This window comes from Giraffa tippelskirchi, chromosome 9 (genome assembly GCF_054371585.1).
Source record: "Giraffa tippelskirchi isolate mGirTip1 chromosome 9, T2T-mGirTip1v1.2.pri, whole genome shotgun sequence".
Taxonomy (NCBI): Eukaryota; Metazoa; Chordata; class Mammalia; order Artiodactyla; family Giraffidae; genus Giraffa; species Giraffa tippelskirchi.
This window is the reverse complement of record NC_137283.1, coordinates 156631543-156649904: the sequence shown is the minus strand read 5'-3', so window position 1 is coordinate 156649904 and position 18362 is coordinate 156631543. Positions and strand designations below refer to the sequence as shown.

The 18362-nt window shown below is 43.9% G+C and overlaps 1 protein-coding gene across 16 annotated transcripts in view; it reads right to left on the bottom strand.

Annotated features, from left to right (window-relative positions):
- The window catches only part of ARID1B (AT-rich interaction domain 1B), a 418737-nt gene that overhangs the window by 4976 nt on the left and 395399 nt on the right, over positions 1-18362 (bottom strand). For all 16 annotated transcript variants that reach the window (XM_081529735.1, XM_081529728.1, XM_081529730.1 and 13 more), the window contains 6 exons: positions 14858-14996; positions 14427-14599; positions 7217-7367; positions 4503-4599; positions 2378-3161; positions 289-419 (listed from right to left, as the gene is read on the bottom strand). In XM_081529735.1, coding sequence (XP_081385861.1) covers positions 289-419; positions 2378-3161; positions 4503-4599; positions 7217-7367; positions 14427-14599; positions 14858-14996 — 1475 coding nt within the window. The remainder of the gene's footprint in view (positions 1-288; positions 420-2377; positions 3162-4502; positions 4600-7216; positions 7368-14426; positions 14600-14857; positions 14997-18362) is intronic.

The window sequence follows — 18362 nt, the reverse complement described above, 5'->3', positions numbered from 1 at the left end:
CAGTTTGATTTTGCCACTATTGTCTATTCCATGCACACACATGCATGTGCACACAAGGTCACTGTTTTCTTATGAGAAATATACATGTGTATTTATACTAAAGACTGAAATAAATTATTGTTCCAGACAAAATTCTCAGACACTGATTGATGTTGGTTTATAGTTAACTGTAATGATAAAAAATTTTAGCTGGTGAGTCCTTACTGCTTTAGGCATTAGCTTAAGCATTATACATTACTTCGTTTTCTTATTCTAATTTGGTTCTCAGTTGGACTGGTGCTGGCTTACCTGGGAGAGATTGAAAGTAGCAACAGTGCTGTCGTCATATAGAAGAATATTAATAGTGTCCAAAGCCCAAGTACTTTCAGCCAAAAGACCTGACTTAAGGGACATCATCACACGCCAGGCCTCTGGAGTAACTAAAAATGGGTGGAAGAATAAGGACATGATTAATATTAACTTTACGCATGAGAGAATAGAAAATAACAAAAGAAGAAGAAAAAGCAGAATGTTAAGTTAAATACTGATTTAAACAAAGGTTCTGAGGGACAGTTAAACATGGTCATTTCAGGTGGAGGTTGACAACTGACTAAGAAACTTCTGTAGGTGAAGAGCTTTCTGCTTTGCAGGTTAAATAGAAGTGGGAATGATCCTTTCTGAATTTGTCTTCTTTGATTCTATTCACAAATGTCTTAGGTAGCATCTTCAGAAGGCTGGTGAGTATGCAAAATATAAGCAAAATTTAATTCCCAAACAGCATGCTCTCTGATAGAAAGCTTTCATTCTTCCATGCCGTCTTCTGTCTGAGCTCTGGACCGCAGAGCATGCTGTTGACAAGTACTAGCATTTTGACAGTTCTGGTTTTTTAGGAGCTTGGCCTGAGATGGAGGTCAAGAGGAACGATGAGAGGAAAGGTTTCTAAGATTTGTCACAAGACGGGGCTGGAGGGGAGGCCCATCGTGTGTCTGAAATTTTAAGGGAAGCTGTCTCAGAAAAGTGGTGGAAGCACATGGTGTGAGCAGCTGGAACTCCCCACAGCAGCAGCCATGCCAGATGCCAACTCCTGTGAGGGAGGGGCCGTGGGTGTCCCCCTTTATTTTAATTTCATCTAATTTTCAAATTTTCTAAGACAGGCACATAATACTTGTGTAATAGAAAGGCAAATTTTCATTTTAAAATAAGGAACATAAGTTTCTCTAGGCTGGTATAACATGCGCTAAGAATTTTTTTCAAATTTAAATGTATTTATTTACTTAAATTGGAGAAGGAGATGGCAGCTCACTCCAATATTCTTACCTGAAAAATCCCATGGACAGAGGAGCCTGTAGGCTATAGTCCATGGGGTCACAAAGAGTCAGACATGACTGAGTGACTAACACACACACACACACACACGTTTACTTAAATATCTATACACATACACAAATACATGCATATATTTTTACATATATATTACCATATGTAACACGGTGCCCAGGGTCTGTTTCTCTTTTGCTTCCAGCACGTCCTCTACGTAGAACTCCTTACTTCCCCCTACCCCCACCTCCTTAATGTCCAATGATTAAAAACATTGGTCATATCTTTAAAATACTTAATTTTCTAATCACTGCGAAGAACTTCAAGTCACGTGCTTTTGAGATTTTTTGGGGGAAAAGTTTGGATAAAACTGAACTCTGTTATTTCCTTAGCTGTGTTAAAAGTACTTCAAAAATAATGCAGAAGAAATGTGTGTACTCCCAGATTTTCCAAATCTCTAATCAGGATTCAGAAGATTCCACCCGGATGAATGCGTGACATCAGTGTTCACCTGAAAGAGTTCCCTGGTCCCATCAGCAGTGCTGCAGGGATCACCTAATTCTATCCACATGTGAAGGTCCATACAGCATATTATGTATCTGTCTACGCAGCAGTCAGTTTTCTGGTTTTGTTCCTGGGGGAACTCATTGTCTGTATGTCCTTACCACAATTATAGAGTGGCTTGCTGTCAAAGTTTCTCAGGCCACCCTCGTGTTCCATCAGCCTCGCAGCTGTTGTCTTAAGCACACATGGCAGAGATTATGTGTTTGGTAAAGATCAAATCTTTAAGTCCAAAATATAGTCCACAGTCACTGAGGAGTCCCTGTCTCTCACCTGGGGCTCTGCCCTCCCACACAAGTAACACTCACATGTAAGAAATCCATTTTAATTCTCCCTCTCTTCTGGAGCTTAATTCAGAGGCGTGCCTTCCAACTATTGTGCCTGCACAAAAACACGTCCTAATAGTCTGCAGTCACAGAATTTCATCCCTTTGAGGTTATCCAACTACATCTAACCCCAAATTAAAATTCTAGATGGCAAGAGGAAATCATGTCAGGAGCAGAGCCTTGGCAACGCTTACCGATATCTTTTGAGGTAATCTTCCGCCTTTGTTTCAGGACTGGCTGTGAGGCTTCCACGGAGCCAGGAGGGAAGGTGATCTCCCTTCTGATGGGGGGCGGCTGGGGAGGTGGCCCGGTGACCTGGGATGTGGGGACGGTGGGCATGACCTTCTGCATCTTCATGGAGGGGAGGAAGGGGGACTTGCTGGGAGACATGCGGCTCTCCAGGGAGCGCTGGAAGGAGGCGGGGCTGGGCGCCCTGGAGATGTGGTTTGGCAGTGAGGGCGGCGTCTGGTAGGACGACTGAGGCGGGCGCGTGATGGGCTGCATGGAGGCTGACGAGGACATGTAAGGCTGACGCTGGCTGACGTGGGAAGGCCACTGGCTCTCGTGGTTTATCCTCTGATCAGGGACCATCATGTCATCGGTGCGGTTCATGCCGGGGTAAGGCGGGGCCTGCGCAGGGCCGCCCGGGCCTTGCCTGTTCTGGTAGGGGTAAGGCATATCGTTGCGGGTCGCCCACATGCTCTGCTGAGGCCCTTCGCTGGAGGACGATTGCATCGGGCCCCCCATCATCTGCGGCGGGATGGCGTGCGGCTGTATCTGCCCTGGGCCCTGCATCCTCTCTCGGTTGTAGGGGTACGGATATTGTCCCTGCAGGGGCCTCCGGTCAGGGCCGGAGTAGGAGCTCCCATACTGGCTGTACATCTCCTGCTGCTGGCTGCCGTACTGCATGCTGTACATGTCTCCCTCGTGGCGTTTGGCTGGAGGCCCGTACATGCCATCCATATGGCGCTTGTAGTTCTGAAAATTCACAGAGACAGATCACACTGACGTGCTTTTACAGGTATAATCACGCACTTAAATTAGGTAAAATAGTTATTACCTGGTGGAACGTTCATTTCAAAGTGAATATGAGAAGCTCCCATGTCCACGGACTAACAATTTTTGTGTGATATTCAGTACTACACAAACCACTGCACTACTCTGAAGGAGCTTCCACAGTTTGTTTTCATGTGCTTCAAAACTTCCGTGGGAAAAAACCAACCTCCTCTCCTGGTATTCTCCAGGTGGATTTGGGAGAGCAAGGCGAGGGTGATCACCACACAGGCCGCAGGGAACTGGGGCTTGGAGATTACGGGGATGGCTTGGGGAGGCAGACGGAGTCCTCACCACAAATGACGGAGCACTCTGAGGGCCAGCCCGAAGGGCTCCGGGGCTAAACAGACTCCTTGGGCCTAACTTTACAGAAAAGCCTCCACACAGAGCTTGGCTCCTCGCACTGCCCTGTGCCCGACACCTGACGTTTCATGACGTTTCCAGCCTCCAGCCGGTCTGGGTCTCCTTCTCCAGGAGAACCTCTGAGGACAGGGCTAGTACAGCCTCACTGAGCTCCCCTCCCAGGAGGCCGGGGCTTCCACCACTGGATGGGGTGGGAAGCTCTTGATGAGAGCGCGGGACGGAAGCACACATATGGTGGAACACTGTTTAAGGTCAGCTGATTTGATGATACAATTCACTATACAAACATGCTCTGGTAAAATTAATGTTCAAAACCCCTTTTATTTTACAAGAGGTCTTAGACCTGAAACACTGTTTAGTGACAGCAAATTCCTGTGTCTGACAGGCGCTCCTCTGTGTTAGTTGTGGTAACCGCAAGGTTCTCTCACACACCTCGTGATCGCCGAGCTGCAGTGTGGTGTAAACAGCACGCACCAACACACCTCTCCTACACAGTCTAAATATGTGGGCATTAATACCTTATTCTTACAAATAGATCAGCTTTCACTGTTAGCATATAATATTTTAAGCTGTTCACCCTACATATTCCCTAAAATATACTGACAAATTTCTGTGCTAAAATGTCAATTGACGTGATAGTACATAGAACAGACATACGTCTAAAATATACTTGAATTTGGGCTTATTATTTACAAGGATGAATGTCCTTAACTTCCAATAACATATTTTCAAGAGCTACTTCTAACTTGCTGATTTCAAAATCCTAAGAATACTTCTTAGCATAAGCAAATATAACCTGATTGTTACATGTCATTTTGGTTATACTTCCTAAAACTCTTCAGAAGTATGTGAGCCTGAATTTTAAACAGAAAGCACAGAGATGCACGCCGCTTGCCAACTCACCGTCTGCTGTGGGTACAGGCTGGGCTGGTGTCCTCCATATGACGGCTGTCCTGAGGGAGGGCCTTGGCCTGGGTACTGCTGCCCATAAGGTTCATGCCTAGAATGAGGCATTCAAAGGAAACTTCACTGACCGTGGACCTCGGGCCAAGGGAGGGAGGAAGAGTCCAGTTCTGGACATTCCATGCTGTCTTTCCTCCACGGCACCCTCCCGACAGGCACTGTGAGCAGCGGCAGCAGCACTTCCACTCCCAGTGGAAGGAGGGCAGCACCCACTCTGGGAGCACTGCCAAGCTCTGGCTGGTGGGGCGAGGAGTCCCACTGGACAGGCTGGCACCCTCTGCCTTTGAGGAGGGGCCCCGCCCATCCACTGAGGGACCAGGGAGGGCATGACACACCCTGAAGTGAGGCATTAATGAGCGTAAGAAACAACAGAAGAACCTAAGAGTCAAAGCAGTATTTCTAGGAGCACCAGAATATTGACATATAAACATGGAGAATGTTTCTAACTTCCTCATCATGAGTATAAAATGTGCAAGTTTTTAAAGGAATCCTTCAAAATTAGTCCAAATGATACTAAGTTGGTATAGACATAACTACTCAAAATTTCAAAGTTCTATGACCCTAAAAGGCTACCAAAAAAAAAAAAGGATAACAGGGATGATTTAAATGTACTTCTATTAAATCTCAAAATGGGAATAAACATACATTTATTTCATATTGAAAAATTATAAGTACCATAAAAATACATGTTTAAAAGAACAACAGGATTTAAACTTTAGAAATTAAGCTGGTATAGTTAGTATACTGAATTTTGTAAGAAAGAATACTGGTCAAAGAATGAGAATAAGAAAGAAAATAAATGAAAATTTAGAACATCACATGTAAAACAGACAAGGGAAGTTTCTGCTAATGACACTGAAATCTGGAGGCAAGCTTAAAGTTAGGAAAAAAGAAATATAATTGATGTGGATGAAATTTAAGCTGAAGTAACATTTTTCAGAAGAGAAAACTTAATGAAGGAAATTCTAATGTTTGGTCGCTCAATTGTGTCCGACTCTTGTGTGACCCCATGGACTGTAGCCCGCCAGGCTCCTTTGTCCATAGAGATTCTCCAGGCAAGAATACTGGAGTGGGTAGCCATTTCCTTCTCCAGGGGATCGTCCCGACCTAGGGATTGAACTCATATCTCCTGCATTAGCAGGCAGATTCTTTACCACTGAGCTACCCGGGAAGCTCAAATCCTAATGTGATAAGGCCAAAATAACTTCTACACTTGGGCCATGCCACATTCCAGAAAGCATTCGAGAAGAAATAGAAAAAGTATATTTGCTCAGGTTCCCTTAAGAATATATGTCCCAGGACGACTGTTCTCCTTCTGATCTCATCAGCCTATCCCTTGCCTCTTCCCCCTCCAAAAGCTTTTCTGGACTCTCAGAAACAAACCAAATCTTAGTAAAAATCCTTGATCCGGTACATCAGACCTCACACAGCGGTTAAGTGACTAAGGCGGATTTCACAACTAAACCTTCACTAGGTCAGAATGAGAAGTCGAGATTCCCCAGTCACTGTTAGAAAGTGCAATGTAGCTCTGAGCATGCGATGCTGTGTAACTAAAAAACCAGGCTTGCAGGGAATGCTACAAAGAAACCTGATTTGGTAAAACAGTGATTTTTTCAAACCAAAATTTTCCTCTGTATTAAACCAGGGACACCTGACTGCTTAGCCAGACCTACAAAACCTAGCATGTGGACTGAGAGGGAGCAGTGTGGACCGAGGCCCCACCAAGGAAATGATGAAAACCACACCTGTCCTGAGGCCTGCCTAAGAGCAACAGTTAGAAAAAGAGCTCTACTTTACCTCCATTGGTTTTCTTTAAAAATGAAATATTCAGTTGAAGGCTTGGTTTCTAAGCAAGTTTCCATTAGGGAGGTAATGAACATGACAAACAAGGGATAGGTCGTCCATGGTAAGGACCAGGGTCAGGGGCCTTCTTCACAAAAGGAAGTCCACCCTAAGCCACTATTCGAGGAACAGCTTCCTCTCTCAGACATTTCAATGGCTTTCATTCTATCTTATTAAAATAATATGGGCCAGTAATGCACCCTTACTTGCCATTTTAATATCAAGGGGATGTCCTAGGAAAAGAAAAGCTGCCCTGGCTTTTATCAGAGATGTTTATTAAGGAGCAAATCATTCCCTCTCAGTTTAAAATGTTCGCAGGGCACAGTGGGAGCACCTGAAGAAACAACGCCTGGAAGACATTACCAAGAACCCACTGCTGCCCGAGCCTGCTGACAGCCCAGTGTCGCATCACTGCCCAGACCTCGGCCTGTGGGGAGGAAGGCAGGCACTGAGGTCACGGGAGGAGCCACACAGGGACGCTGGAGTGGCAGTCTCACTGTGGAGAGAGTGGCTGGGACAACCTTGGCTCTTGTGTTCTTAGGGAAAAGACTCGTACCCTGGCCAGCCCAGCCCTGGCATGTTTCCAATTTGTGCTTTTGGGCATTCGCTAATAAAAACACAGCTGTATTGGTGGCCTGGGGACAAGGTCCTTCTCCCCAGTTCCTGTTACAGTCATTGACTGAAGGCAGCCATCTGACACGTCCGGTCCTATTGAATTTCAGCAGGAAGCAGACATCGGCTACTAGGGCTCAGAGATGTGTGTGTGGAAAGCACAGTTTCAAATAAGTCATCTCTTCTTAGGAAATACTCACCTTCGGTCGTAACTGGCTCCGTAGGGAAACTGCTGCCGCGGCCCCATGCCCAGACTAGACATGGCTCCAGACGGACTCTGGTTGTACATATCCTGCATGCTGCTGGTGGGCATCTGTCCTTGCGTCATGAAAGGCTCGCTGCTTCCAGGCACTATTGTCAGTAACAGACAAAAAATTAAGCACTTTCAAATGCCAAAGGGCCCAAACATCCCTTTCTAGTCAGTGCTGTTATCCTTAATATGACAGATAACAATACCAATCAAAGAGCATAAGGTGTGAAGTTAAGATGGGCCCTGTTGAGGTAGGATTCTAAGTTGACCTCCCTTCATGTACACATCTTGTATGAGTCTCCCTGAGTGTGGGGAGAACCCATGGATGGGACAGGATGTCACTCCCAGGATTATCTACATTGCAGGGCAAAAGGGATTTCAGAGATGTAATTAAAGTCACCAATCAGCTCGCTGAGCTAACCAAAAGGGAGAACACCCACGTGGGCCCTTGACGTTGGCATGTAGAGGTAAGAGACACAGCAGGTCAGAGACACTCTCCTGCTGGCCTTGAAAAGCAGTGCCACGCAGTGCAGAGGCCCACGTGTTAGGAAGGATGGCAACCGCTAGAAGCAGAGAAGCCCCAGATGACAGTCAGCAAGAAAACAGGACTTCAGTCCAACAAGTGTGAGGAACCAAGTTCCACCAACAACTCCAACAAGCTCAGAGAAATGGAATCCAGGTCTCCAGCTTGACTTGTACTGTGACCCTGAGCTGAGAACCCACAAAAACTGGAGGGCATACCTGTATGTTGTGTTTTAAGCCATTTGTGGTAATTTGTTATGCAGTAATATAAGAAACAAACACAGGCCCAGATCCATACTTATTTGGGTTAAGTTGCTAAATCTCTAAGTTTAATTCCTTATCTATAAAATGAGGTTGGTAATATCATCTCATGAAGTGGTTTGACGGGAAGAGATATGTATACAGTTAGTTCCTTTCCCTTTTAGGAAAAAAAAAAAAAGTGAAAACCTTAACCACCCATGCCCTGACTTACTCTAAAATCAGGATGAAGAAAATCATGAGGGAGTAAGGACAGCTCAAGAAGGGATGAGATATTTCTAACAAGGGGTAGAGTGTCAATTAGGTCAAATATGCAAATTAGCATTCGCTCACAGCCTGAAGGAAATTGGGTCAAGCCCAGAAACTAGCCTGTAGGCAAATTAAACATTTTAATACAAATCTTAATTGATATACACTATTACCACCACCTGCCTTTATCCTATGAAGCTTTTATGTTCCATGAGATAAAAGCTGATTACAATTTTGTGAGCTGATAAAATTTGTCTGGTTGGTTGAGAGGTGCAAATAAAGAAGTCTGACACTGGTAGAATATATTTTGCTTTATAAGGTATACTTTCAAATACTTCATATCTTACATGCTCTTACATCAACCTCCAGTAGAACCAGTTTTGAAGTTACTTTCCATTTTGAAATTACTTTCCAGTTTCGAAGTTATTTTCCATTTATTGAAGAAAGTAGGGAAAACCACTAGGCCATTCAGGTTTGACCTAAATCAAATCCCTTACAATTATACAGTAGAAGTGACATAGATTCAAGGGATTAGATCTGATAGACAGAGTGCCTGATGAACTATGGACGGAGATTTGTGACACTGTACAGGAGACAGGGATCAAGACCATCCCCGAAAAAAAGAAACGCAAAAAGGCAAAATGGTTGTCTGAGGAGGCCTTACAAATAGCTGAGAAAAGAAGAGACGCGAAAGGCAAAGGAGAAAAGGGAAGATATACCCATTTGAAAGCAGAGTTTCAAAGAATAGCAAGGAGAGATAAGAAAGCCTTTCTCAGTGATCAATGCAAAGAAATAGAGGAAAACAATAGAATGGGAAAGACTAGAGATCTCTTCAAGAAAATTAGAGATACCAAGGGAACATTTCATGCAAAGATGGGCTCAATAAAGGACAGAAATGGTATGGACCTAACAGAAGCAGAAGATATTAAGAAGAGGTGGCAAGAATACACAGAAGAACTGTACAAAAAAGATCTTCACGACCCAGATAACCACGATGGTGTGATCACTCACCTAGAGCCAGACATCCTGGAATGTGAAGTCAAGTGGGCCTTAGGAAGCATCACTATGAACAAAGCTAGTGGAGGTGATGGAATTCCAGTTGAGCCATTTTGAATCCTAAAAGATGATGCTGTGAAAGTGCTGCACTCAATATGTCAGCAAATTTGGAAAACTCAGCAGTGGCCACAGGACTGGAAAAGGTCAGTTTTCATTCCAATCCCAAAGAAAGGCAATGCCAAAGAATGTTCAAACTACCGTACAATTGCACTCATCTCACACGCTAGTAAAGTAATGCTCAAAATTCCCCAAGCGAGGCTTCAACGGTACATGAACTGGGAACTTCCAGATGTTCAAGCTGGATTTAGAAAAAGCAGAGGAATGAGATCAAATTGCCAATATCCGTTGGATCATCGAAAAAGCAAGAGAGTACCAGAAAAACATCTACTTCTGCATTATTGACTATGCCAAAACCTTTGTGTGGATCACAACACACTGTGGAAAACTCTTAAAGAAATGGGGATTCCAGACCACCTGAACCTGCCTCTTGAGAAATCTGTATGCAGGTCAGGAAGCAACAGTTAGAACCGGACATGGAACAACAGACTGGTTCCAAATAGGGAAAGGAGTACATTAAGGCTGTATATTGTCACCGTGCTTATTTAACTTATATGCAGAGTACATCATGAGAAACGCTGGGCTGGATGAAGCACAAGCTGGAATCAAGATTGCCAGGAGAATAACCTGGCATAATCAATAATCTGAATAATCAATAACCTCAGATATGCAGATGACACCACACTATGGCAGAAAGCGAAGAAGAACTAAAGAGCCTCTTGATGACAATGAAAGAGGAGAGTAAAAAAGTTGGCTTAAAACTCAACATTCAGAAAATGAAGATCATGGCATCTGGTCCCATCACTTAATGGCAAATAGATGGGGAAACAGTGGAAACAGTGGCAGACTTTATTTTTTGGGCTCCAAAATCACTGCAGATGGTGATGGCAGCCATGAAATTAAAAGACACTTGCTCCTTGGAAGAAAAGTTATGACCAACCTAGACAGCATACTAAAAAGCAGACACTAGTTTGCCAACTAAGGTCCATCTAGTCAAAGCTATGGTTTTTCCAGTAGTCATGTGTGAATGTGAGAGTTGGACTATAAAGAAAGCTGAGCCCCGAAGAATTGATGCTTTTGAACTGTGGTGTTGGAGAAGACTCTTGAGAGTCCCGTGGACTACAAGAAGATCAAACCAGTCAATCCTAAAGAAAATCAGTCGTGAATATTCATTGGAAGGACTGATGCTGAAGCTGAAACTCCAATACTTTGGCCACCTGATGTAAAGAACTGACTCACTGGAAAAGACCCTGGTGCTGGGAAAAACTGAAGGCAGGAGGAGAAGGGGACGACAGAGGATGAAATAGTTGGATGGCATCACCGACTTGATGGACATGAGTTTGAGCAAGCTCCAGGAGTTGGTGACGGACAGGGAGGCCTGGCGCGCCGCAGTCCAAGGGGTCGCAAAGAGTCTGACACGACTGCACGACTGAACTGATATAAAAAGATGCATGACCTCAATCATAATTAATGAAATCCAAGTTGAGGCTTTCCCCCTCCTCTCCCCATCTAATTGGCAAAGATTAACATGATAATAATCATTCTTAGTCGGAGGGTCCACATGATCATGTTAAGAGTGTTAAATTGGTATAACTTTCACCAATACCTGCTATGGTAGGCTATATTTTGGTGACGCCCCCCCACCCCCTGCAAAGAAGGATATCTCTGGGTGCTCACAACCTGTGGAATCCCCATACACTGGGAGGCTGGGCTTGGTCACATGACCAGCTCTGACCACTGGGGCACTGGCAAATGTTACGCGGCAGAGGGCTATAAGCAACTACACGTGAGGCTGTGTTCCTTGAGTGCTCCTTCCTGGAGGCCATCTCTCATGGCACCAGGCACCCAAGAAGCTCCATGGAAAGGCCCCAGGAGGAGGCCCCTGCCAACAGCTCCAGCTCAGCTCCCAGCCAGCCTCCGGGTGACAGCGGCCATTCAGGTGACACCTGAGCTCAGCAGAGCTCTACATCAGGCTTCGGGTGACAGTCACCACCTCAGAGTCCCAGCTGAGGACACATGGAGTCAAGAGCCACCCCACCCACCACAGGGCTGTGAGATATAACTGATTGCTGTTGTTAAAGCTACTAAGTTTTGGGGTAGTCTGTTACAGTAGTACAAAGTAAACCGGAAAAAAAGTTTGTTACAAATAGTACTCAGTAAACAATAAAAGAATTCTTATTCTTTGATTCAGTTATTCTACTTCCAGGAATCTATTTCACAGAAACACTCTACAAGTGTGAAAAACAGCTAGCTGTACTTCAATAATCACTGCATCATTATTTATAATAACAAAATATTATGAAACAAACCATGAATTACTAGAGCATTAAAAAGAGTAAGTAGGATTGTATCTGCGGATACTAATAAATATTCAAAATATACACCGTTAAGTTAAACAGTATAAATACTCCCTTACTGTTTACTTAAAAGCAATGAATCCATCAATTCCTCAATCAGTGATGAATGAGTGAGTAGGTGGGGAAGGCAGGCAGGAGGACAGGCAGGGCCAAGGCTACTCAGGGCTTCTGGGTCTTAGAGGAGGCTCTTTTATCTACCATGCCACCACACTCCAGGTCAACCACAGGAGCAGCAGCACCAACAAGGTGCATGATATCCACTGATGCTGGTCATTAAATAAAAAATCAAAGCCCTACCAAGTTCACTGACAGAATATGGTGAACTGAGGAATGGAAAACTTGACTGTAACAGGGGTAGGGCTGTAAGAAAATCTGTTTCCTGTGGGCTTTCTGTTTACCTGCTTTAACTTGGTACTAAATATACCAGTATTGGAAGGTAGCAGGTAAGCTGAAATACATGGGGGAAATGTGAGACAGGGCTTCCCGCTGAGCCACTGTATCATTCACACAGTGGATGAAAACACACCATAGAGCTACCCGGTACCTAGAATGAGGTAATCCAGTCATCCCCTCTTTACCCCCATGCTTATTTTCATTAAAAATATAGGCATAAGGAGACAAAAGAAATAGAACTCTTGCTGTCAAATATAGCATAATAGATAGGATATTGGAATAGTTGTCAATAACTTTGAAACCGGGTTCCAAAACATAATTATTTTTCCATGTTATTGTCATATTTTCAGAGTCTAAAGGTATTATACAACCATCAACAGCACTAACAACACATTCTTTTTAGCATCTCATACCACTAAGGAAAACAGTTAACTCCAACATTCACAAAGCTCTTGAATTTCTGAGCTTATGGATTTATTGCATGTTTTGCAAAATCTTTACCTGAAATAAGCAGCTCAAAGTTTTTGAAAGGACAAACTATAGATTATCTTGTTTTGTATAACAGGTATATGAAATACATATGAAATATAATTTCACTTAATTAAATGGTAATGTGCCCAACATTTAAAATTTTGAGATTCTTTATTAATTTTTCATTGCTCCATAATACTTGTGAAAACCAACGCTTTAGGGCTTTATGCTTCTCTCTACTTACAACAATGTTATCAAGAAATCCATGCAAAAGCACTATTATTTAAGGGATCCCAGAATAAATACTTCCATAAAAATGTCATTCATTACTTTTTTGTATGTTTTTCAGAAATAGTCATCCCATGCCTCAATTTCACAGGACTCCGCTGCATTAGGAAGAGTGTCAACAGCACGCAGAGCTTGTGCGCCAGTGGAGAAGCTAGGGAGGGCAGTGGCTGAGATGGCTACGGTCTCAGGGCTGAGTGACCGCTGGGGACTGGTACACACAAGGGAAAAACCCAGCCTGGGTGATTGTTCATGTCAGTGAGAACTCGCGGGGATCTTGTCCATCCTACAGTTGTTGATACCATTTCTCTGCTTGGTTCTCCACGATTATCCCCAATAACAATGCTCTGCCAGCTCCAGACACACTGTCTACCCCTCACTGCTTTGACATCTACAGTGAACTCTGGTTTCCTTTTCTGTCTTGTTCATTCCCAGGTGTCCACACCACAGGCAGAAACAGCCACCCTCACTTCCCTCTCTTTCCCAACTGCCCACCTCTCAGTCACCATCGCTTGGTTCTTCTCCCTTAACCCCCACATTCAACATTCAATCCATCAGCACGTCCTGTTGCTTCTACCTGTCCCCTCCACACATATACTGAGTGGTTCCATTCTCTCTCCCTGCTGGGTCTCACCCTGACTCCTCACCTCTCTGAGGGCTCTGACAGTGGTCTCTCCAACCCTGCCCTCACTTCTCTCAAATACATTTTCCATAAATGTCCAGATAGTTACTCATTCATTTTTAACAACAACAACAAAACCCCAGTCACCTCACTTCCTGCATAAAAACCCCAAACTCGTCAGCACACGCAGAAGTGGAAAGGCTCTGGACCTGGAGGCCTGGACGTTTTCAGCATGGCCCTTGGCTCTTTGTGCCCAGGAGCCTCCCACCCCCTACACACACCAGCCTCACTCCAGCCTCAGCCTCCCCTCGCCTGCCCCTCGCCGCCTCGCTCCCGTCCCCCAGAGCCCCCCGCCTGCCCTCCCTCCCAAGGAGAGGCCCCTCCTCCCATGACTGCCCCCAGCCCCAACCATTGCTCTTTGTGTCCTTTCTTCCTGGTTGTTTCTTTTCTTCCGTCAAAAACCATCTTTAGTCACATATACATGGTTTACCTTACTTTTTATCTGTTGTTTGTAGCCCGTCAGCTCCACAAGGGCCTATCTGGTTTACCAACCTAGCACCCAGCCCATGCCCAGCACACGCCTTAAGACAAGCCTGATGCCAACTCGGGGCAGCACCAAGAGTACCTCTGCTGATGATACGTACCAGTCACTCTTCTAAGGCCTGTACTTATGTGCATTAACTCAGCTCCTCTTCATGACCCCATATTATCCTAACTTCCAGATGAAGAAACCGAGGCACAGAGATGCTAAGTACTTTCCTTAAGGCGGAAATTTAGTAGGCTGTGGAGCTGGGGCTCCAGTAAGTCTCAAATGGATCAGTGAATCAATCACAGGATGGCAGAAGAATGCCCTCTGTACCAACCCTGCACAGAGGGCCCTTGGCATTTACCTTTCCTCATCCCTCCAAAGGGGTCCTTGTTGGGCTCGTAGGGCATCCTGCCCATCACGTCTGGCATGCTCATGCCCTGCTGGTACGGTGTGCTCGGAGTCATGGAGTTGCGTTTGGGGAACGATGACTCACTCGCGTCTGAGAATGGGTCGTGCACACTGACGGTGCTGCTTCTGATGAGATGAGAGACATGAAAGCTTAACCACAGAGCATTAGTCACCTGCAAACGCTGATCCAGAAAATAAGCCAACCTTGAAATCTGTGTACATGGGAAAACCACCCAAAGTAAATTATATGACTGAAACTAGTGGTAGTCAATATTTAAAAACTCACTAGAGAACACCATTTTCTCTCTCTCTAAAGTCTGTTCCAGAAAACTAAAAGATAGACAAATCTAACTTTGTGTGGCTCATAGAGATCTTTTAACATACCTTCCACCTTGCATCGGGGTCATCTGTCCATGAGGGGTGGAGGCTGGAGTAGGTGGCTTCAGGTCACCTGGAACCTCTGCCATCGAATTACTGCCAGTTGACTGGGGGGTCTGTGGACCTTGCAAGGATCCTGAGTTAGCTGATAGTAGTGATAACCAAGAAAAAATGGGGGGAAAGCTAGAGGTTATCAAGTGAGCTCATCCTTGCTAGTTATTTTTTTAAAAAGGGAAAGAAAAATAGGACACCATCTCATGTAGAAAGATAACAATATCCATTGCTGGTAATGATGTAGTAAAATTAACTGCTCTTACATTGTTTATGGTGAAAATCAGTAAAAGCTTTTTTTTTCTAAACTATTTGGAAACGCACTTCAGATATGAGCTGTAAAATATATTTACACCTTTTGACTGGGTAAATGCTTTCCAGGGTATTTATCCCAAGAAAATCATCTAATATAAAGAAGGTTTTAGACAGAAGGCTTATTTTAGTGTTGTTTATAATGGAGATAATCTGAATGTCTAAGAATAAGGGAAAATGGGACAAAAAGTTTGTTTTATCAATTTGATGGGCTATTGTGATGTTTTAGAAAAACATTATAAAAATTATCGAGGTCTTAGGCAATGAGAAATGTTTACGTTGTAAAGAAATGGTACAAATTAATAATGAGCTTTGTATCATTTTTTCACATCTGGATGTGTCTATGCTGTCATTAACAGTAGTTTTTGGAGCTATGAAGTCATATTTGTTATTTACAAACACAAGTCATATTGGTTTAGAATTCTTTAATGTCATTATCAGAGTGACAAGACTTGGCTTTAACTATAATTACACTACAATAACAGAGCCCAGAATTGAACAGATCTTTTTAAAACTTAGGTGGGATTCATGAAAAAAATTAATCCCACCTTAAAACATAATATTTTAAGGGCTCTTGCTTTATCATTAATCATAGTCCTTAGCATGTTAGGTGTTGGATAGATATTGGTTTCACTTATTAATTAAACAAATACTAATTGAATGAATATTGTGTGCTGTTTCCTACCATTGGAATTTATCAAATTGACAGAAAAAGATAAAAATTCCTGCCCACATACATACAAACAATACTTTCAGAATTCTAACTGTAACAAATAGGATTGCTGATTGCTTATAAACAATAATCTGCATATATTATTATCTACAGTTAATGAACTGTACAATTACCAAACTTTACTTCAGGGGAAACTAAGTTACACAAGCCCTGGAGATCACAGAGTGCGCTATGAGGGAGTAAGAAATGGGGTCTATCACTTCTCCTCAGAGAGCCTCAGCTGAACCAACATTTCTGTGCCGTCGGGGCCTGGTTGGGAGTGAATACTGAGGACTGGCCAACAGACGGTGCTTTCCATAACACCTCCCCTGGGTGCCTAGGACTAGAGTGAATAAGGGAAGACTAGCTTTAACTATAGATACCTTCTTAGATGTAGATACCTTAAAATAAAAACTTATCAATTCATGCTTCTAAACCAAACCAGAGTTTTACCAAACTCAGTTTATTATATTTGCATACCAAGTATGCATTTCCAGAGTTTTACCAAAAAATGCATATTTAAAAAGTAGATATAATGAAAGAAATAAGTAGAGTCTTTTACAAATATATAAGGATAACCCTACCGACATGACTGCCCCACAGAACTGGCAGGGGAAATAACTGATTTCTTAAATTCAAGAAGCAGATTGTGCAAAGCCAGCACAGCTTCCTTGGAACAAGGCTCACAAGGCCGTTGAGTTCAGAATGGCCCTTATTTACAAGTATTCACATTTACAGCTAATAAAAAAAAAAAAAGGAAACATTCTTCCCTCTTGCCAGTGAGTTTTCCTTTCCTTTCAGGAAAAAAAAAAAATGAATGCAACCTCTGGAAGCTGCTAACAGAGGAGGCTGGCTCTCTAGGATATCCCTACCTTTTGCCAGAAGCTACAAATGTATACTGGAAAGTAAACAATGGAAAGGTTACTGAAGGTTAAGTACATTCACACACTTCAGACTGAATGGCCAGACTTCTAGCTGGGAAGATAATTTACACAGCATGGACCCGGTGCCCTAGTTCTGGCTGGGGTTGCAGGAAGGAAGGTGGGGAGATGAGGCACAGCTGATATGACCCGGGTCTAAGGCAACCAGAGGTCACCCAGAGGGCACCTCTGTTTATAACCCGAGCCCTTTCTCATTTATCTTCCACTGAGGATTCCCTAGTTGGATCCATGACAGGCTCTGTGACATCACCTGTCAGCTAATAATAGAAATTCAGTCAGCCACCTGCCAGCAAAGATGGATGGGTTTTTGGTTACAGACTTACTAATTGAAAATGGAGCTTCCTCCCACCCACCCCCATTCCTCCCGGCAGGGTCCCCTCCCCACCCTGACCCTACCCCACTCTAGCTTACGGGCAGCCCAGGCCCAGGATTCCTGTGGCTGTTCATTAGATCTTCACAAACTTTTACAGTCAGTTATAAGAGCCCTGCCAGCACCTCAGAGATGCAACTGCACCCCCAGGCCCTGCTCAGGTTTCATTCAGGAGGCTTCCTTTGGTCGACTTGCTCTGGACCCTGAAGACACAACCTGGATCTCTGGGGTGAGAAGCCACACAGCCACTTGACAGTGAAGATTGGGGTGAAGGCTCCAGGGCTAAGGGGCAACACCTTTCAGAGGCTGACAGGACTGAATTTCAAATCTTATCAGCCGCGTCACATCCGAACTGGAATACAGGGGGATGACCTTAAGTCATTAGCATTTAGGATTTAAGTTGGTTCAGAATGAACACTCGAAAAAAGAATCTAGAATGTTTCTGAGGAATCTTTTAGTTGTTTGCCTGAATATATCGGTAAGGAATAAGCTACAGTTAGGTTCTTATGGGAAAAAACCTGACTTAAAGAACACAAATTTTGGCTGAAAATTAGTTAAAAAATTTTTGTAGTATATGAGGCCCTGACATGCCAAAGGTTTGGGAATAATTTGTTTCCCTTCTCTGACAATAAAAATGTTTCAGAAACATTTTCCTTAATCATAGGTCTGGAATCAAAGAGGCCACTGATTCACGGATGCTGGAGGAAATGCCTGGCTTTTGGTTGAGAGGCTGACGTTCCTCGCTGCCCCACTGCCTGGTCCATGTTTCTGTCCTCTTGCTGAGTGGTGTGCAGAACACGTGAGCCACGCAGACTGGCCCAGTGTACCCTGCACTATACCCTCCAGGCTGTGCACTGGCTGAACGGCTAAATTCAGGAAGCTTTCCTCCCGTTTCCTGTTTCGCAGACTTGGGCTCCATTTGGACTACTGAGAAGAATGTATTATCAGAGGTGTGCCTGCAATCCGAGCTCTTTTGTGCAGTTAAAGCGATAATGTTGCCATAAAAATGGTAGTTTAAAATCAAGAGGGGGGAGAGCAAAGAGCTGCCTGTTCAGAGCACAGGCCCCATACTTTCTGAGGTGTCTATACCTCAGCAGGATTTCTTGTACTGAAGCTGATGCACAC